This window comes from Ahaetulla prasina, chromosome 5, assembly GCF_028640845.1.
Source record: "Ahaetulla prasina isolate Xishuangbanna chromosome 5, ASM2864084v1, whole genome shotgun sequence".
Taxonomy (NCBI): Eukaryota; Metazoa; Chordata; class Lepidosauria; order Squamata; family Colubridae; genus Ahaetulla; species Ahaetulla prasina.
Window position 1 is genome coordinate 62,734,182 of NC_080543.1, and position 22,111 is coordinate 62,756,292.

The 22,111-nt window shown below is 41.9% G+C and overlaps 1 protein-coding gene across 5 annotated transcripts in view; it reads right to left on the reverse strand.

Annotated features, from left to right (window-relative positions):
- The window catches only part of KDM6A (lysine demethylase 6A), a 219,497-nt gene that overhangs the window by 167,684 nt on the left and 29,702 nt on the right, over positions 1 to 22,111 (reverse strand). For 4 of the 5 annotated variants that reach the window (XM_058186111.1, XM_058186116.1, XM_058186115.1 and 1 more), the window contains exon 3: positions 12,468 to 12,576. The exons of the other annotated variant lie outside the window; for it this stretch is intronic. In XM_058186111.1, coding sequence (XP_058042094.1) covers positions 12,468 to 12,576 — 109 coding nt within the window. The remainder of the gene's footprint in view (positions 1 to 12,467; positions 12,577 to 22,111) is intronic. 5 annotated transcript variants of the gene reach the window in all.

The window sequence follows — 22,111 nt, forward strand, 5'->3', positions numbered from 1 at the left end:
CCCGGCCCTCCGCACATGCGCAGCAGACACACAAAACCAGCTGGCTGGTGGGAGGCGCATACGCACCAGAGCCGAGCTGAGGCAACAGTTTGCATGCCCACAGAAAGGGATCTGCATGCCACCTGTGGCACACGTGCCATATGTTTGCCATCACAGCTCTTTAAGAATATTTAGATGTAAATCTTTTACAAGACTGTAAGAATTTATATTCTCTCTTGTCCTTAGAATAAATTCTAATAAAGTTATCTAATCCTAATTTATTTTTCACAGCCCATGCTTTACTTGATCATCTGAAAAAAATGCAATTTTATTTATTTGTTGTCATATTTTTCCCAACATACTCCCATAGCTTAGATCTGTTTTTATTTTAAAGCAGTTGCATTAAATAAAAGCATGTATGTCTGAATTCCTAAATATAAACAACATTTAAGTGAAGCCGATATACTGAAAATCCTAGAATACAAGGAGACTTACAATATACAGATAGTCCTTGCCTTATGACAACAATGATCATTCATTTAGACTGGGACTTCTGTCACTAAGTGATTGTTAAGCGAATCATCGCATGATTGATCATTGTTAAATACATGCTGATTGCCAAGATACAATCTGCTCTCACATAACTATGGGGAAGCTGTGATGATCCTAAGTCATTTTTTTTCAGGGTTGTTGTAACTTCAAATAAACAATCAAAATTACTTGTAATTTTTTGGCCAAAGCTCAGGGTTGAAATGAGGCGTCCTTGGTGCTCTCTGCAGTTTTGGTGCCCTGTAATTCACCTGAGTAATATCAACGCTGCACAAACTGCAGTGGCAGATGCTTTCTGAGTGCAAATCACGGTATGATGATCATCTTTAAAGCCCTACATGGCATAGGGCCATGTTACTTTTTTTATATATAAAAGTTTTTTTATTTCTCATAAAACATATATAAATGTACAATCTCTTTAACCATTCTTATTACACATATTATCTTTTGGTTTCCATATTGGTTCATTCTTCATCCTAAAACTTTAAAATACATTCGGAGTTGCTCTTCTATCATTCCATATCTCCCTTCTTCCACAACAACCATTCCTCTCCTTCTCCCCTTACCCTTTCCTCCCTTCTTCTATTCTTTTCAACTTTCTTCTTTCTTCCTCTCCTTCCCTTCTCTCCTTCCCCTTCCTTTCCCCCACACATCCATCTTCCTCTCTTTTTAACCCTCTCTCCGACTCTTATTTCCCCTCCCTTTCTTCCTCTCTTTTTCCCTTTCTTCTCACTTTCTTTTCCTCCCTTCTCCTCTCTCCTTCCTACCTGCCCCTCTACTTCTCTCTCGTTTCCCTCTCTGTTGTTGTGTCCATTTTCAACTCAATATTTTATCAAGATGGTATTCGAACAACCCCGATCTTATATTTACCCACATTTTCCTTTCAATTTCTTTTCTACTTTGCTGGTTAGACATATACAATCCTTAACGTGCATTTACATCAGTGGTAGTCAACCTGGTCCCTACCGCCCACTAGTGGGCGTTCCAGCTTTCATGGTGGGCGGTAGGGGTTTTGTCCGATACTGAAGCACTTTCTTTTTTAAAAAAATTGACTTTTTCAAAAATTTTCATAGCATTATTTAAAAACATTTTCATTAGATTTTCATAAAATTCTCCATGACAATTTTAAAATTTTGAAAATATACTATTTGTATCGCCTGCGCATAAGTTTAGTTCAAGTTACGTAAATGAAACTAAATGGTGCTATAGTGCGACTGCAAACAAAAGAGCCTCGTCCCAGAATAGCTCGCGCATCTCCCCCCACATCACCCAGCTGTAACAGACAAGCAGAGCTGGTAGCCGGTGCCCCCCAACCTAATCGACGATGCATGAGAGGCATGTGCAGACAACAATACATGATGCATTACCGTGGAACCGGTGGGTTGTTAGAAAATTTAACTACTAACAGAGATACAAAAGTGGGTGGTAGGTATAAAAAGGTTGACTACCCCTGATTTACATAGTACCTCTTTTTTCATTTTCCCCCTCCTTCATTTACTCAGGTGTCATCTGGATTTCTTTTCTTTTTTTTGCCTTTTCTCTCATTTATTTTTATTCATATTCCTTTTCTAGCCAATCATAAAAACGTTCCCATGTCTTGAAGTACACCGATTCCTCTTTCCAGTTTTGGGCAAATATTATTCTAGCCACTATTATTATATGTATAATCAAATATGTATCTTCCTTGCCATATTTCTCCAATAAAATTGCCAATAAAAATGTCTCTGATCTTAACGCTATACACTGGTGTAGCATTCCTTCTAACAGGGCCATGTTATTTATGGGACCACCTCTCCCTGAGGGTATTTGTATGTTCTATTAGGTTAGATAAAAGCATGCTCGCTCCTGGTACCTTCCCTTAACTGTTAACTGTTGCCATTGGATGGTAGCTTGGAGGATCCTACCCGTTTGTTTTCTGGAGAGCTGAGAACATCTGCTCTTCCCCCAAGCAATGAGCCATGGTAGGGGTTGAGGACATTTGGTGTGGCACTTGGGAGCAAGAGTATCTTTGTTTTTTAACTATGTTTTATGGATCATTGTGAGCACCTAGAGTCATTGTATGAGATAGTTATAGGACTTATATGATTGCCTAATTAAACAAATAAAATAAATAATTTTGAAATTGTAAGTATCGCGTAACACAAACTTTTCACGTGTCAAAGATACTATGACTGTGCCCTAGTATTTTTCATATACAACAGTACAGTTACTGAAACCAATCCCAAAGTAAGCAAGATTTCCATCATTTGCCAGGATTTCTCTGGATGGTATAAGCCTGTCTGTAAGTCGGACTTTGAACTGGTGAAGCAGAGTCTGAGAGGTTCTGAGATTATTAATTGAGGAGCTAGCAGGATCTCAGTTATCTCTAAATGAGACTCAGAAAGTGCAAAACTCATTGGATTATGAGTCAGGATCAGTCAGGTAATCAGCCACCTGTTACAGAAACACAGCAATAGAATGAGTCACTTGAACTAGAGTCCGAGTAAGAGAAAATTCTTAGCTCTCACATATGCATAAAGATCAAGCAAATAGAAAGGACGTGCTCAGGGAAGCTTCTCAAAAGAAAAAGGAATGGTTCAAGAAAAGAGGCAGGCTCAAGTCAGAACTACAAAAAGTGTGCCTCCAGACTTTTGTGGACAAACAACTTTCCAACGTCAGACACAGCATTAACATATGTTGCTTCTTATTCCTGGACTGACCTTTGGGCTAATAAAGTATTAATACTTTAATGTTACATTTAAGCTCAGCTTTAGTTGTTGGATCCTGGATTTATCTGAATGGAACCTCAGCTTCTGCAATAAACTTGTTTGTTTTTCTAGGGCTCTCACATTTCCACATTGTGGTGAGATTTACCGAACCCTGATCTAAATTTGACTTCTTGTATTTGTAATTGCTGGCACAGGATAGGGGGTTTATATTACTTTCAGAACCAAGAGAGGCTGAATTATGAAGTTCCATCTTGCAAACAATAAGGAAAGAAAAAATAAACTTAATAAAATGATTATCCAAGAAAAATAGTTTTCTTAAAAATTAAATTATAGTAAGAAAAAAATGAAGCCAATTAAAGAATAGTTCTCCCTCCTCTGTAAATATATGTGCACATGTTTTTGTGTGGGGTGTGTGTGTATGTGTGTGTGTTCACATAAATGTACATGCATATATACACGCATACATACATATCATTTTTTTCTCCAGATTTTCCTGACATGCTATCAAATGTTACTGGGAATAAATAAAAAATAAATAAAAAAAAAACAAAAAAAAAACATAATCCTGGAGAAGAGGATAAAGCAAATGTCTTTATTTTAAAGAAGTTCAACAGATTTCCATGTGTATTGTAAAAAAAGGCTAGGTATTCTAGTAGGAATCTATTTTCCCAGATGACATTTTCTTGAAATTTTAAACTAATTTTGGGACATCATAAACAAATCAGATTCAAGGATACCATCCAACTTCAAACTTGGGTACATAATTGATATATAATAGAGCAGAAGGAGGAAAAACAGTATTTGCCTTTTTTCCCTAAAATCTTTCTATATAAATAGAAGAGGAAACAGCAAGGTGGTTTACTCAATTAGACCAATCCTGGTGCTTAAACAACCTCAATACTGAAACTAAAAAGCATGTAATCTAAAAAGCAAATCAAATATCCCTCTCCCATAGCTAAGAGAGTTGCCCAATAATGTAAAAACATAGTATGTTGAGATAGTTGCTTTGCTTCCAGTCTAACAAGGATCATTCAAGCTCAACTTCAAAAGAAATTATTATTAGTAACAGATATACCATACATTTGAATGTATTGCCAGTGTGTAAGATTGAAGAAAATTGATTAAACTTATCTTTGCATTAGCATAAAATATTAGCACAATAACAAAGATATGTTTCAATACTAAATTCACTACTGTATTTAGCTACAGTAAATTCATGTAGTCCTTGACGTATGATCACAGTTGAACCCAAAATTTCTCTTTCTAAGCAAGACATATTTCAAGCAAGTTTTGCCCCCTTTAATGATCTTTCTTGCCACAGTTGTTAAGTGAAAGTGAGTCACTGCAGTTGTAAGGCAGTAGCAAGGTTAAGCTTGTCAGAAGGTCACAAAAGATGATCACATCACCCCAGCTGCAACCATCATAAATATGAGTCAGTTGCCAACTGTCTGAATTTTGATCAAATAACCACGGAACTATTGCAATGGTCATAAGGAATGAACAATTGTCATAATTCACTTTTTTCCAGTGCGTTATAACTTTGAACGATCACTAAATGAACTACGGTAAATCAAGAACTACCTGTATATAAAAATGCATGCTCCATTTATTTGTCTAGAGTAGAGTACCTGGATTTTTTCAATAATGGAGCAACATGATTTTTTTCTTTCCTTGTATACAAAAATATTACTGAAGTATTCATATTACTAGACTAAGTATCAGTATTATAGATTATACAGTATACTTGGAATGGTTAATTAAATAAATATCATTTGTAAACAAAACTGCTTATGCACATATACAATTGTATTTCAAGATGACATTCTTCATAATAAATGTACTTGAAATAAAAACAAACTGGTATGTTACAAGAATTTAGTGTTGATCTTCTTAATCTGGCCCTTAATTACTTTCTTCAAAGACTTAATTTAAAAGAAATGTATAAACTCTAGATAGACTTCTCTAATCTGATTATTTTCTGTAATTATAAACTCTAGATAGACTTCTCTAATCTGATTATTTTCTGTAATTATCATTTTCAGTTAACAGTGAGAACCAAAAAACAATACAAGATATAATGGATATTTTATGGCCCTCCTATCAATATAATTCCAAAAGTAAAAAACAGAATTATTGACAGCATTATTCAAATGACAGTCCAATATTTTCTAATTAGTAGCAGATTGAGAGATTTCAGAGGTAGTTTTTAGATTAGGAAATCTAATTTACATAAAATAACATAAGCATAGATAAGATATAGGTTTAATTATATATGAAACTACTAAAATGTATATCAGAAAGCATGAATTGTGTCATCTAGCTTGTTCTCTACAGTCATATGTTGGCAATAGTTGCTAGTTATGAAAAAACCAGAGATTGGTTTGAGGAAAAATTTCTAAATGAGTACGATCTTGAAAGAAAAAATATTTTCCGTAAGTGATATGAATAGAATATACAAAGATTGGCCATTCAAAGAGTCGAGCATGTGATTTTTTTGGGTGAGTATCTGCTTTAAAAAGGTTGTTTGTGTCAGTTTAAGCATTAACCTACACATAAACACATGGCAAAGGAATATACCTAAAAGCATGACTGATCTGATTGTTTATTGGGGTTAGGGTAATGAAACGGTGATGATGAGAGATTTTGAATTTGAGACATAGCATTTTGGGTAATATCAGAAAATCTTTGGGGTGGAAACAAATAAAGGAGAAGAGGCAATGTGAAAGGAGAAATGATTGCTGAAATGGAATGAATGAGTGCTGGTAACAATGTGTTCTTGACTGGTTCAATGTATTTATATATAAGGAATGCCCATGGTAACATTAGAAATATGCTTGTTGGGCATATAAAAATACATATAATTCTGCATGTAGACAATAATAGGTTGTTGTTTAAAAACTCATATAATTTGCATCAAGTACAGGTAGTCCTCGAGTTACGAATGTAATGGAGCCTGCCCATTCCATTCATAATCCGAGGATTCAAGGGAGTGAATCTCATATCTTGAACAGGATCACTCCAGCCTTTGCCCACGCATTTGCTAATCAAATGTGAAGCTCATTAAGTGCACATGAGGTATTTCAGGGTGGGGAAGGCCATGGGGGGGGGCTACCGATGGAACAGGCCACCTGCCTAAGAACACCCAAGGCCTCCCTGACCCACTGAAATACCTCATACTGCCCACAATTGCTTCCCCCACAACCTGCCACGCCTTGTCACTTACCTTGTGAAGATCTAGCAAGCAATCTCCTCCCCAGCCTTGTGCACCTCTCTGTAGTTCCGTTTGGGCTTCCACATACCTTGCCCAGCATGGCCAAAATGGAGTTTCTGAAGGGTCCTCCAAAGGCCAATCCTGGCCTGCTGCAGACTGAAATGGAGCCTCCAGGGGCCGGGGCCAGTCCTCCAAGGCTCTGTTCAGCCCTCTGCAGGCCTCCCCCGGCCTGTTACAGGCTGAAATGGAGCCTCCGGGGGCTGAAGCTCCATTTTGACCAGCAACAGGCTAGGGGAGGCCTCTGAACAGTTGAACAGGGCTTTTAAGGGGTAGATCCACCCCTCAGAAGCTCCATTTTGGCCAGAAAGATGCCGGGAAAGGCCTCTGGATGGCCAAATGGGGCAGATCCGGCCCTCAAGCTCCATTTTGGCCGGCAAGGTACAGGACAAATGTTGCAGAGCCTCTGCGGTTGTTTGTAAGCTGTGATGCTGCAATGTTTGTAGTTTCGGGCCTTGTTTGGAAACTTTGAACATTCATTAAGGGAACACTCATAATCCAGGGTTTACCTGTATTGACTGTATGACAGAATGAGGAATATGTATTTGAAAATAAAGGTACTAAGTTTTGCAAGTTATACATAAATGACAAAAATTAGAGAAAATAGATAAATTTGCTTAGTTGAATTTTTAGATCATAAAATGAATGGAAAAAAATGTAAGATATGCAAATGCTGCTAGAAATGTAGTTGATACTACATAGTCTATGGCAAGGAATGAATGTTAAAACAAACAAAAATGGATTACGTATATACTCGAGTATAAGCGAGTTTTCAGCACGTTTTTGTGCTGGCGCCGGCTTATACTCGAGTCATCTTCGGGAACCCGCACAGGAGGGGTACCGAGCGGACTCCATGGGAGGGACGGGAGCGGGCCCGCCGAGGTCTCGCGGGATTTGTCGCCCCCAGGCCGGCCCCATTCCCGTGTCTGGTGGGCGGACGGCGCAAACTTGGCGGGCTGTGCATTGGCGCGGGGAAGCCCTGGTGGTGCAGTGAGAGGGCTGGGCAGGGGAGCCGCCAGCCTTCTCGGCTGAGGAGGAAGGTTTCCCGACCGCGAGCTCGCCGCCGAGAGCCACCCAAGGCCAGAAGAAAGGTCATTCCATCGGAGTAATGGGCGGCTCCTTCCTCTCCCGCCTTACCCATGCTGTGCGAGCCCGGCTGGGCTGCAACACCGCCGCCGCTCCTCCCTCACCCTCCCGGGCCTCGCGCTCTAGCACCCGCCAAGCTCAGGCCAGCCTCAGCAGCTCCCCATCAGCCCTCGCACGGCGCGATTCGGGCAGGAGGAGTCGGCCTCGCTCCGTGGCGGTGGCGCCTCCGCCGCCTCCGCCGCCGCCGCCACCGCCACGGGCGAGCCCGGCTCCTCCTGCCCGAATCGCGCGTGCGGTGCTGATGGGGAGCTGCCGAGTCCGCCTGAGCTTGGCGGCTGCTAGAGCGCGAGCCCCGGGGCTGAGCTCCATTTTGACCAGCAACAGGCTAGGGGAGGCCTCTGAACAGTTGAACAGGGCTTTTAAGGGGTAGATCCACCCCTCAGAAGCTCCATTTTGGCCAGAAAGATGCCGGGAAAGGCCTCTGGATGGCCAAATGGGGCAGATCCGGCCCTCAAGCTCCATTTTGGCCGGCAAGGTACAGGACAAATGTTGCAGAGCCTCTGCGGTTGTTTGTAAGCTGTGATGCTGCAATGTTTGTAGTTTCGGGCCTTGTTTGGAAACTTTGAACATTCATTAAGGGAACACTCATAATCCAGGGTTTACCTGTATTGACTGTATGACAGAATGAGGAATATGTATTTGAAAATAAAGGTACTAAGTTTTGCAAGTTATACATAAATGACAAAAATTAGAGAAAATAGATAAATTTGCTTAGTTGAATTTTTAGATCATAAAATGAATGGAAAAAAATGTAAGATATGCAAATGCTGCTAGAAATGTAGTTGATACTACATAGTCTATGGCAAGGAATGAATGTTAAAACAAACAAAAATGGATTACCGTATATACTCGAGTATAAGCCGAGTTTTTCAGCACGTTTTTTGTGCTGAAAAGCGCCCCCTCGGCTTATACTCGAGTCTACGTCTTCGGGAACCCCGCACAGGAGGGGGTACCGAACGGACTCCCATGGGAGGGACGGGGAGCGGGCCCGCCGAGGTCTCGCGGGATTTGTCGCCCCCAGGCCGGCCCCCATTCCCGTGTCTGGTGGGCGGACGGCGCAAACTTGGCGGGCTGTGCATTGGCGGGAAGCCCTGGTGGTGCAGTGAGAGGGCTGGGCAGGGGCCGCCAGCCTTCTCGGCTGAGGAGGAAGGTTTCCCGACCGCGCGAGCTTCGCCGCCGAGAGCCACCCAAGGCCAGAAGAAAGGTCATTCCATCGGAGTAATGGGCGGCTCCTTCCTCTCCGCCTTACCCATGCTGTGCGAGCCCGGCGGGGCTGCAACCCCGCCGCCGCCGCTCCTTCCTCAGCCTCCCGGGCCTCGCGCTCTAGCAGCCGCCAAGCTCAGGCCGGACTCGGCAGCTCCCCATCAGCACTCGCACGGCGCGATTCGGGCAGGAGGAGTCGGGCTCGCTCCGTGGCAGTGGCGCCTCCGCCGCCTCCGCCGCCGCCACCGCCACGGAGCGAGCCCGACTCCTCCTGCCCGAATCGCGCGTGCGGTGCTGATGGGGAGCTGCCGAGTCCGCCTGAGCTTGGCGGCTGCTGAGCGAGCCCGGGAGGCTGAGGAAGGAGCGGCGGCGGCGGGGTTGCAGCCCAGCCGGGCTCGCACAGCATGGGTAAGGCGGAGAGGAAGGAGCCGCCCATTACTCGATGGAATGACCTTTCTTCTGGCCTTTGGGTGGCTCTTGCGGCGGCGAGCTCGCCGCCGAGAGCCACCCAAAGGCCAGAAGAAAGGTCATTCCATCGGAGTAATGGGCGAGCTCCTTCCTCTCCCGCCTTACCCATGCTGTGCGAGCCCGGCTGGGCTGCACCACCCCCGCCGCCGCTCCTCCCCCAGCCCCCCGGGCCCCGCGCCCTAGCAGCCGCCAAGCTCAGGCCAGACTCAGCAGCTCCCCATCAGCACTCGCACGGCGCGATTCGGGCAGGAGGAGTCGGGCCCGCTCCGTGGCGGTGGCGCCTCCGCCGCCTCCGCCGCCGCCACCGCCACGGAGCGAGCCCGACTCCTCCTGCCCGAATCGCGCGTGCGGTGCTGATGGGGAGCTGCCGAGTCCGGCCTGAGCTTGGCGGCTGCTGAGCGAGCCCGGGAGGCTGAGGAAGGAGCGGCGGCGGGGTTGCAGCCCAGCCGGGCTCGCACAGCATGGGTAAGGCGGAGAGGAAGGAGCCGCTCCATTACTCGATGGAATGACCTTTCTTCTGGCCTTTGGGTGGCTCTTGCGGCGGCGAGCTCGCGGTCGAAACCTCCTCCTCAGCCGAGAAGGACTGCACCGCCAGGGCTTCCCGCGCCAATGCATAGCCTGGCGGAGTTACTGTGGCTCACCCAGCTCCGCCCCAACTGGTGGTGTCGGGGCAGCCGCCGCCGCTTTCTAGCAAAAAGGTCGCTCGCCCAAAACTCCTCGCCTTCTCCTGGGAAGGGCTGGATGGCTAGCCGGGAAGGGTTGAATAAGCCAACCTACCTACCTCCCTCCCTCCTCTCCCCATAGCGAAAGAGCGTTTTCCGTTGGAAGAGAGAGAGAGAGAAAGGAGGGCTGTTCCTCCTTCTTTCATTCTTTCTTCTCCTCCGTGCTTCAGAAGCTGGGCGTGTGTGTGCGCGCCTGTGTGCCCTAGTCCCTTCCTTCTCTTGGTGGCGCTGCCCCAAGCGGCCGCCCCAAGCGGCCACTCAACCGGCGGAAGGGGCCCGACGGAGGAGAAGGCTTTCCTGAAGGTCGATCCGAGCTAGTAGTCACCGTGCTGGGCGACCTGGAGCAGCTGCTCTTCAGCCAGATGCTCGGTGAGTCAGCCCGTCCCCTTCCTTCCCGTGGGGGTCTGCCTTGCTGGTGAAGGTTATTGGGGCTTTTGAGCAAGGGAGGAGGAACGCGAGCACCGCCTTTCGCGCTGGCATTCCGGGATTTCCCTTTGTTTAGAGCTGGGAATCCTCCTTCCCCCTTTTGCACTCCCTCCCTCCCTCCCTCTCTCTCTCTCTCTCTCACACACACACACACACACACAGACTTCTAAAGTCGATTGGCACAATGCTAAGCAAACACAGCAGTGGGTCAAGGGTGAAGGGCTAGGAACCTGGCAGGTGAAAGGTTGAGCGACATGAAAGGCAAAGACCACAATTGTTTTAAGAAAGAAGCTTTAGCAAGGAGGGGGGGATGGGAGGGTGTTTTAAGTTTTGGCAAACAGCCAGGCCAACTGTATTGGAGAAGGTCACACAACTGGCCTTAACATTTTAGCTGCTGTCTTTTTCCTCACACTTGGGTTTAATGATATTAGAGACCCTTATTGCCTTGCAAAAAAAAAAAAAAAAAGAGCCACCCCAACGTCTATGAAAATTAACCTTCTCTGCCAAGAGACACTGTGCAGGGTATTTTCACTATTGGTGTGCATACAGGCTTAGATTTGTGCTGGGTTCTTAGTGCTTAGAGCACTGACCTTCAGAGGCACCCTGGTCCCTTGGAAGCTAAAGGAGGACTCATTTTCATGCTTGCAGTTGTATTGTCGATTTCTGTGAGACAATGTTGTTGAAGTAACTCACTCACTCATTCATTCATTCATTCATTCCTTGTGTGTCCAATCACACTTAGCCAATAAAAATTCTATTCTATTCTATTCTATTCATTCATTCATTCATTTTATTTTGTCAAATACATATTAAATAATTATATAAATATAAGCATGAATTGAATACATAAAAGGAATACAACTAAAGGGAACATTAGGACAGGGACGGTAGGCACGCTGGTGCTCTTATGCACGCCTTACAGACCTCTTAGGAATGGGGTGAGGTCAATACTAGATAGTCTTTGGTTAAGGCTTTGGGGATTTTGGGAAGAGACCACAGAGTCAGGTAGCACATTCCAGGCATTAACAACTCTGTTACTGAAGTCACATTTTCTGCAATCTAGATTGGAGAGGTTCACTTTTAAGTTTGAATCTATTGTGTTCTCGTGTATTGTTGTGGTTGAAGCTGAAGTAGTCATTGATAGGAAGTACATTGTAGCAGATAATTTTATGAGCTATGCTCAGGTCATACCAAAGGCGGCGTAGTTCTAAATTTTCTAAAGCTGGGAATCCTCCTTCCCCCTTTTGCACTTTTATTGTTTTTCGTTCAAATAAATATTCATGTTATTTTACTTGGCTCTATCTTTATTTTTTACATTGACCAGTAGCTGCCTCATTTCCCACCCTCGGCTTATACTCGAGTCAATAGTTTTTCCCAGTTTTTTGTGGTAAAATTAGGTGCCTCGGCTTATATTCGGATCGGCTTATACTCGAGTATATATGGTATACTTCTGCCCACTTCATTAACAGGGACTTAGATATGTCAAGAGAAATACAGAAAGGAACAAATTAATTTAAAGATTGAGAATACCAATGACTAGATATGAACAAACGGACACTGAAAACAATGAGTGAAAGAAGAAATAAGGTTATTTGGCCATACAGAAATAAGGAATAACTAATCACTAAAAATAAATGAAGAGGAAATGAGTTCAGAGGAAATAAAAGACTGAGAAAGTTAGAAGGAGTTGAGGGGATTATCAGAAAAGTTTGAAGAACAATTGTTAGTATGTAAATGAACATGATGGAAGCAAGAATAGTTTGCATGGATAGAAAGATGTAGAGAGAAACAATGAATGGTATTGGTTTAAAATAAATTTGGTTGAGTTTTATTTTATCTCCTGCCTTTAATTTCTTGTCCTTGTTATTGATTTTCTATGCATTCTGTATAAAGTTGCCTCTCTAAAAAAGGGGGGAAAATTAAGTACTGTACTGTTATGTAGTACTGATCTAGGATTCTGAGGGGAAAAAATACTAAAATAAATTATAATAGACTTACCTTTTGGATAATCTTCCAATAAAAGGTTGAAGTGACCTAACTGGCAAAAGAAATCTGATTCAACTTTTCCTTCTGCTTTTAATATTAACGATTCATAGCAGCCAACAGCCTGGAAAAAAAAGGATATTCTTTATAAATATATTCTATTGATAACATATACTTTAAAATTGACTTTTGTTGCAAAGCTAAGAAGCAATCTCATATTTTGTCATCTTACATAATATTAGTTTTTCTTTTAGGGAAATGCATATGTCCTTATTTTACTGCTATGATGATACAATTGTTTAATTTTCATTTTAAAATTAAATATTATTCTGTCCTGCTACATGCATAATTTTCACTCTGAATAATATAACCTAATCATATCATATATTTCAATAATTATTAAATATTAAGATGATCGTTTACTTTAATACATTAAGGTATTAGTCACTTGTCTATAAGAACAATTCTGCTGTAGCAGAAATTATAACTGAAAGAATAAATCTTATTTAGCATTAAATACTACACAGTTCTGGCATAACACATTTTATGAAACTAGAAAAATTGATTTTTAAATATACTAGCTTCAGATCCATGTACCTGAAATGCACTTTTAGTCTTTACCCTATTCTTTGTCTTTCCTTACATCAAACTCTCCTTCTACAGAAAGTTTTGAATGCATGTACATTAGAATTAAGTATGCTTTTTGGCCAAATTTATTCTGAGCACTGAACAGCTGCTGCTGCTGCTGCTGCTGCTGTTGTTGTTATTATTATTATTGTTGTATCTTCTTGCATTCATCTTATATTTAATTAAAAACATAAAGTTGATTTTTCTATAAATATATGGAAAATGGGGGAAATCCTGTAGATATCAGTCCTTTGTATTAAAAAAGTGGGACCTAGGCTTGAAGAAAATAAGTTGGCAATATCAAGAGTTACATCCTGTGAAAAGCAAAGAAGCAAATGCCTGAAGAAGGAAGCATTACTGCACAGATTAAAATATGTGAACTCCTTGTATTGCTCTATCATCTATTTGCTTTATGAACACTAAACTGAATACTGTCTGCCTTATGACAAAACTTTCAATATGAAAAATAAGCTGCCTATCTTGAAAGTGAAATCAAATATCACTTTTAACAAAAATATTTCAATGCTGAAAAAAGTATTTGTAACACAATCATCAGATTAAAGATAAAAAATTCACCAGTCTACATCTATAATTATACTACACTATAGTCAAACCTATGTCTTAGTTTTCTAATCATCTCGCCATAGCAGAAGGTTAGCAATTTGAATGTCCAGATTTAATTTCAATAATTACCAATTACCTCACCCTTGAAAATAAAGTGAAGTATATTGCTTTGGTAAGATGAAACAGAAATGTAATTGTCTGGTTTTTACACTGAGCATTGATAAGGGAGAAATTCTTCTAAAAAGTTTGTACACATGTGTGCCTCAACAGGTAGTAGCAGTACATAACCAATTTTGTTCTGAAACCACACAAATATAAATTTGATCAGTAGATGGATGAAATACTATCAAAAAATCCCAGGTTGTAGCTAGCTAGACTGGAAAGCTCAAAAAAATATTTTGGAAGGTAATGGCAACCACTTTTGTATTAATGCTAAGAAAGCTACATTGATCTGCACAGGTATTAAGCATGACCTGAAGACATCTTTATATAAAGCTCCATCCAGCTGTTAAAAGAGGGATCTGTTCCCCTGTCAGATTTTTTTTTGTTTTTTTGCTATTGTGAATAGCAAATTTAAGTTTCTTAAATCTGGTGAGAATAACCATATGGCCTAGAGCTGTGATGGTGAACCTATGGCACGTGTGCCAGAGGTGGCATGTAGAACCCTCTCTGCTGGCACACACACTGTCACCTCAGGTCAGATCTCCATAGCTTTTCTTTCGTGAGCTTGTTTCCCTGCAAATGACGAAACAGAAGCTCACGAAAGAATTACCTCTTGCTGTGCTACTGGTGTTGGGATGCCCCACCTCCCGCTAGCCAGCTGGTCTTCGGGTCTCTGCTGCACATGCATGCATGTCTACGCACATTCACACATTTGCACATGTCTGGGCATGTTCACGCACATCCATGCACATTCATGAATGTCCGTGCACATGCAAATTTACACATATACACCTTTTAGTTTGGGCATGTGCACACATGCAATTTGGGTACTCGGTATCTAAAAGGTTCACCATCACTGGGCCTAGAGGACATATGCAGCCTACAAAGTAATTCTTGAGTAGTCTTTGAAACCTGTTTTTAATTTTGCAGCTGAAATACTGCAGAACAGATGAACTGATTGGGGTTTTAATGAAGTGTAACATGAGAATTAATTATTTTAATTTTAAAATGTATCTATCAATCTATTTAAATTTAGAAAACCTCCCAACTCCCACCCAAGATCCTGGGTGACATACAGCATTAAAAATAGTCAGAATAATAAAAACAAGCAAAGTTCAGTGTATGTCCAGTAAAAAACATTCATGTTAACAAACAGAACCCTAAAAGGGGACTCAATGCCTATCCAAACCCCCAGGAAAATTTCAAGGACTTTCAAGGATTTTCAGGGTGGGAACCTTACAACTTGGAGCATTGTAGGAAACTGGTCCCAACAAATGGCATTGTTCAATTAATGGGACCCCAAAGGCATCCATTCTAATTGTATAGGACAGGCAGGACTGGCGGAAACTAGTGTAGACAGTCACTCAGATAAATAGTTCTATGCCATGAACTGCTTTATAAATGGCAACTAACATTCTGATGTATACCCGGAAGCCAAATGGTAAGCAAGTTATTTGGGCACATTGAGGCATTACTGTCTGTGCCGTTGAATCCTGAATCAGTTTTAACTTCTGGTATTCAAGAGCAACCTCACTCAGAGCACACTGCAACACTATTATGTGAGATGATTGCACATTAAAAGTGTCCTAGATGGATCAATGCATGGCTTTCTTGGCCATGCTATTTGGAATTGCTATTTGCTTTTCAAGTAGTCCTTCATCCAGGACTGAAATTTCAGGGCTGCTGAATACCCACAGCTGTCTGGCCTTGCCAGGGTTGATCCTGAGTATTCTCCTCCTCCTCGAGACCTGCCCAGCCTCTAAATAATGATAGAAGATATACAATTGCACAAAGTGATGATACTAGATCTCAAACTGACAAATGACTTTCCCAATGTTTTTTTATATAGATGTTAAACATAAAGGGAGAGAGTTTCAAGCCCTGAGGCATCCCAGGTAGGGGGCTCTGGGCCTGACTTCTTACTCTTGTCAACATCAACTGGAACCACCCCTAAAACGAGGACCACTTCTGCAACACTATGGCGCCTCAAGGAACCACGACTTCCCTAAAACAAATTGGCACTACCACGTTAAGTCAATATTACCCCTCGAGTGGAGAATGATTGAGAATGTGGTAGGGTTTATTACAGAATGCTCTAAAAATGTAAATTATGTGAACTCCTTCAGTCAAGATTCATGCCTGAGCATGGAATCAGAATAACACTGGCCACAATTCTCGATTGCAGATAATCTGCTAACCAAGTTAGGTGCTCTATAAAATGAAAATAGGGCCAACCGAGCCTCTCACCACTTTTGCAAGAAAATGCCATTAGAAACCAGGAAGTAGTTAAGTCACAATAGGAGCCAAGTTCTCACATCACTCCAAACAATATCAAGGGGCCTGGCAGAGTCCACACAGGGCCACTGGAGGGAGAGGCCTCTGCAAAATGTAGGTCACCCAGTAAATTTATTTTTTGTTAAGTTTCATAGAGTTGTCAAACTGCTTTGGCAAATTTTGATCAGAAAAAAGAACTCAAATATTAGTCTTTGCTATCTCTGTCTTAAAATAATTTTAAGTAAAAAAATCATACCAATATTAACATTGAAACAAGCATTCAATTAATGTTTAAACAAGTACAATGAAAAGCCAAAGCCTTGGAGACATACTAGAGCAAACCTACTGGGCATACTATATCAGTTAATTTTCATCATATGCAAATCAATATTACATTTGTTAAGATTGATATATGAATACTACAGCACATAGAAAACCTCATCCAGATGGTAAGACATATTGATTAATTTTAGAAATTAATTTTAAAGTTAGTATACATATATATGTTATTTATTATCAACCTGATTATTATTAATAAAATAATTAAAAATTAAAATTGACTTTAAAATGATTTTAACAATTAATTCATGCTAGTGGCCAGAATATGTCATTTTAAAAGCAACTTGGGAGTATTTCTAGAAGGAAGATACTTAAAGCCCCTTGCTTAATACAGCAAATCTCTTCTGACTAACTAAAACAAGCCAGAAGCAATAAGAAACAGTTTTATAAGTGTCTGACTAAAAAATCTGAACTATCAAATTTCTCTAACTAAAACTGAATTCAATCATCATTTGATCAATAAGATACAAATTATAAGAAGCCCAGTGAACATTTGGAGCAATACATGGTGCTCCAAATTTACAAGTGAATAAAATGTTTCATTCTTTGCTATTACGTTAGGAAAAAAGCTATAGCATTATTTATTCAGGAAGAAAATTCCCATCAATATCATTTGCTTTTTAATGTCATAGTTTGAGAACACATTTGCAAATTATGAATTGTAACAAACGTATATTTTCTATCAGATGAATAGGAATTAGAAGGGGAAAAACTTCAATGAACAATATCATAAAAACTATCAGGAGCAAAAGGCCAGGACATAGGTTTAGTTCCAATTAAATTGACTTTTTTTTTTTTTTTTTTTTTTATTCAAAAAGTTTTTATTAGTCAAAAAAGGTTTATACAAATACATATCAGGTATGGTAAATTTTCATTTTTCTTATCTAAAATAAGAATTTTACTCAAATTTTTTAACACATACAACAGCCATAAGGCAAGCAGGTGACACGAAGTAGCTAAGTTTGCAAATTTTAAATACGTAATAAAGAAGAGTCAAGAATAAACAGAATATCGTACAAAAGAGAATAAGGAAAACCAACACAATCCCAAATATCTTTATCACTTCCTAGTTTTGGATCTCAGAACTCTGGGTTCAGCCTGACCCAACTCCAGGGCATAACAGCGGCAGCCGCTTCAACCCCATGATCTATAACCTCCCTTCTTCAATTCCTGGGTCATCTGATTCCAGGAAGGCTTTGTGTTCCTCCACATAGGCCGTAGCCTCCGCAATTGTACTGATTTTTTCGTAATGCCCTCCCGGAAAATCATCAATCCCTCTGGCATCAGCCATCTGAAGCCCACTCCTTCTGGTACAATTTGCTTGACAAAAAATAATATTTCTTTCTTTTTTCACGTACCTGTCTGGGAATCTGCCTCAGAATGGCTATCTCCCTGCCCCTGTAAATCAGTGCCCCACTCCTATGTTTTCTAAGAATTTCATCTCTCGTCTCTCTTCTCACAAATTTGACATGAACCTCTCTGGGAACTGCATGCGTGCGTGCATATTGCGAATTAACTCTATAAACTCGATCCACATCCCAATTCATGAAATCAACACCTCTCCCAAGAAATTCTCCCAACAATTTAGTCACAACATCTCTCAAGTCTTCTTGGTCCACTTCTTCCAAATTTTGAAACCTAAGGAAATAAGACATTTTATCCATCTGTAGTCAAGCACAGCATTGCCTGTCGTCTCCTCTCTTTTCTGCACTGCCGCATCTCACCCTCAAACCTTCCACTTTCTGCTTGTTTTCTGCTGAAACTTGTTGAGTATCCTTTAAATCCTTTTGGATAGTCACAATTTCTGCTCTTATTTCATCAATTTCTTGTCCATATTAGATAACTTTTCCAAAATTCTCTCCATCTCTCCAGCAGTTGGTCTCTGACCTTTTGCCATTAAGGAAAAAAATACAAAATCCTCAGGCAGGCACAGTATCCTTGTAATTTCCTCCGGATCCACCAGGGGCACTCACAGGAGCAACGAGTCCAGAGTACAGTTAGTCAACCAGGAAGCCGAAGGAAGTGATGTCATCAAAATTCTCATAGTGAAGGCGGAAGCTGGGCGCCACCACTGTTCCCCAGAAGGAGGGGCCTCAAACCTTCCCTCCTAAATTTCTCCATCACCTCTTCTCTCCAGAGCTCCACAAAACCGGCAATCTTCTTATTTTAAGTTCTCCTCTCTCCAGAATAACTCGTGCTCCTTCCAACCCCCGGGGAGAAAAAACCCCCCCGCCCTCCGGAGCCGTCCACTCACGGTTACCGATATTCCCTTCCTTCTCCTCCTCAATTCTTCTCCGTGCCCTGTTCACCACCAGGCTGCTGCAGTTATAAATCAATGCCCGGTGTCACGGGCACAGCGGCAAGCGGCGACCAAAATAATGGCCGCGGCCTGTGGCCTCCGAACCCCGCCGAGCCTAGGACGCGCCAGCATCGGTCCCCACAGTCCTGTATGTCGGCTGGGAGACCCCTGGCGAGCCGTCCGTGCGGCAGGTGTCCTTTTCGGAACACCTGGCCCCTGAGGGCCTCGGCGGCGGCCGGATTCGGGCGCTGGAGGCAGGAGAAGCCTTCCAGACGTCCGTTGCCGCTGGATACCGGAAGTCGTCTCCAATTAAATTGACTTATTACTACTGATGCCTATGCATAGAAATCTACTCAACGAATGGTTAACGCTACTTTATTTTATTTTATTTATTTATTTAGATTTTTATACCGCCCTTGTCCCGAAGGACTCAGGGCGGTGTACAGCCAAATTATAAAAAACAACACAATGTACAATTAAAACAAAAACTTAAAACAAGCATAATCCGTAAATGGCCGAAATTTAAAACGATCAAATTTAAAACCCTTAAAATTCATAGATAATAACCCCGATTAAAATTATTTAGGATTAAAAATTTAAGCCAGTCCCGCTTGAATAAACAAATGCGTTTTCAGCTCACGGCGAAAGGTCCGAAGGTCGGGTAATTGGCACAAACCAGGGGGAAGTTCGTTCCAAAGGGTAGGAGCTCCTACAGAGAAGGCCCTTCCCCTGGGGGCCGCCAGCCGCATTGCTTGGCGGACGGCACCCTAAGAAGAGCCTCTTTGTGTGAGCGTACAGGTCGGTGGGAGGCATAAGGTAACAGCAGGCGGTCCCGTAAGTACCCGGGCCCTAAGCCATGGAGCGCTTTAAAGGTGGTAACCAAAACCTTAAAGCGCACCCGAAAGACCACAGGAAGCCAGTGCAGACTGCGCAGGAGCGGTGTTACGTGGGAGCAGCGTGAGGCTCCCTCAATCACCCGCGCAGCTGCATTCTGAACTAACTGAAGCCTCCGGGTGCACTTCAGGGGAAGCCCCATGTAGAGAGCATTGCAATAATCCAAACGAGAAGTGACAAGAGCGTAAGTGACCGTACATAAGGCATCCCGGTCAAGGAAGGGGCGCAACTGGCGGACCAGGTGCACCTGGTAAAAAGCTCTCCTGGAGACGGTCGCCAAATGATCTTCAAACGACAGCCGTCCATCCAGGAGAACACCCAAGTTGCGCACCCTTTCCATTGGGGCCAATGACTCGCCCCCAGTAGTCAGCTGCAGTTGCAGCTGACTGTACCGGGGTGCCGGCATCCACAGCCACTCCGTCTTGGAGAGATTGAGCTTGAGCCTGTTTCTCCCCATCCAGACCCGTATGGCCTCCAGGCACCGGGACAACACTTCGACAGCTTCGTTGGGGTGGCCCACGGTGGAAAAGTACCGCTGCGTGTCTTTGGTACTAGATAAAGGTAAATGGAATTCAGGAGTGGTTGGGCTGGATCCATTTGTGGCTACAGAGAAACTCTTAGGCTGATTAATCTTTTGACTCCACCCACAGGTTCTGCCACTCCTTCTCCTACAAAAACCTCCTGAAATTATGTTTAAATTATTATCATTGTTTGCCTCATTTTAATCTTATTCTGTGACTCAGTCAGAGCTCTAGTAAAAAGTACAAGCCAAATGACCTGAACTGTAAATAAATTATGGTACTGGAAAAAGTACATTTAAATAACAATTAACAGGAACATCTGCGATCTCACATGCCATCTTCTTAGCTCTCCTACCTTCATGGTTCCCAAATTTGTACAATATAGCTATTCATAGTTAATATAAAGATAAATATACTAAATAAAAACATTTCAACTCATGCCCTCTTAGTCTTTATTTGTCATTTCATAACTATAATTGATCTTTCTAATAATGATATGGATAATGTCTGAATTGATGCTATATTTTACTCACTGCTATTACATTATTATGGATAAATGGACCTTACTATGTACAAAGAAAATACATACAGGAATTGTGTCACTGAAATAACTTATTTGTTTAGTTTCTGTTCTTCTATACCTTTCAACTAAGCAGCTTTAAATTAGGCAGGGAAACACAAGAACTGAAAAGAGGATTTTTCAGAAAGAACTATACACAGTAACTAAATATTCTCCTTCACAGGCAATTTCACTGTACAGACTAATGTCTGAATTGTTCTCACAATTTAGATCTTCAAAGTAAATTTCACCATTAATGCCCTGGGCTGAGAAAAAACAACCCCAATGAATTACATGCTCACTGAAATTACCCAACTTTATATCAGGACATATTTTAAAAAGATAGAAAATGGATTCATTTCTCTCCAATGCAAATACTATATAGGAACCTTTCTATTCCATTCTTTGAATCAGATAAGTACATTTATTTTTGCAATTATACAAAAATATTGAATCATCTCCATAATTTCAATTTATATCTAACATGTAATAATTTCTAAATGAGAACCAAACATTGATAGTACATTATTTACAGTTGCAAGGATGCGAGGGGGATACAGCAAGGCTCAAGGAGGGTACAAGGGAGGCTATTGGGGAAGATGCACAAGGGTGGTGCCATTAGAGTGAGTGAGAGTGCAAGGAGGCATGGTAAGGGTTGAATAAATTTGAAAATCCCAATTTAAAATTCAGAAATGTTCTCATTTCATATTCAAGAGAGTGCCTTTCATTCATCTGGAAACAAGTAGTTTTGAATATGTTCTTTATATATCCCTAAAATGATTGGGAGGAAAAAGGAGCAAATGTTCTTGAATCAAAGGCATTTTAAAAACAAAGCATGTAAACCAGGTTGAATTCAAAACATTTGCAGTATTCCTACACCTCACAAGGATGAAGTGCAGCACATTACTCATTATGTGGCTATTGCTTAGGCATGGAGTTCTCCTGCCTAAGAGTTGTTTCAGAATATTCAGGAGTGATAAACAGAGTAGTCATAAACCGCATAATTGCCATGCACAAGAAATATAACATTAATTGTAAAGTTAGTGCTTACTTGCTTTTAATACAGTTTTCCCAAAAATAAAATTTATCCCAAAAATAAGCCCTAGCATGTTTTATGTACCTAATTTAAGCCCTACCTCCAAAATAAGCCCTACTTAAGAGCCTGTGCAGCCAGCCGGCCAGCCATTCCGTCTGGTTGCTCACAATGCTGTGGCCATGAGGCAAGGTGGTGGTGGAGCTGCCCCACGCACCCTGCACCGACTTACCTCAGGGCCCTTGCAGCCAGGCTATCCATGCCCCAACAACTGCCTCGCAGTGGCAGCACAACTCCCATGTGCAGAAGGAACCCATGTGGTTGCTGGCCCACTTCTTCTGCTTGCTCATAGCCACAAAAGAGCAGGAGGCTGAGTGGTGTGCTGGT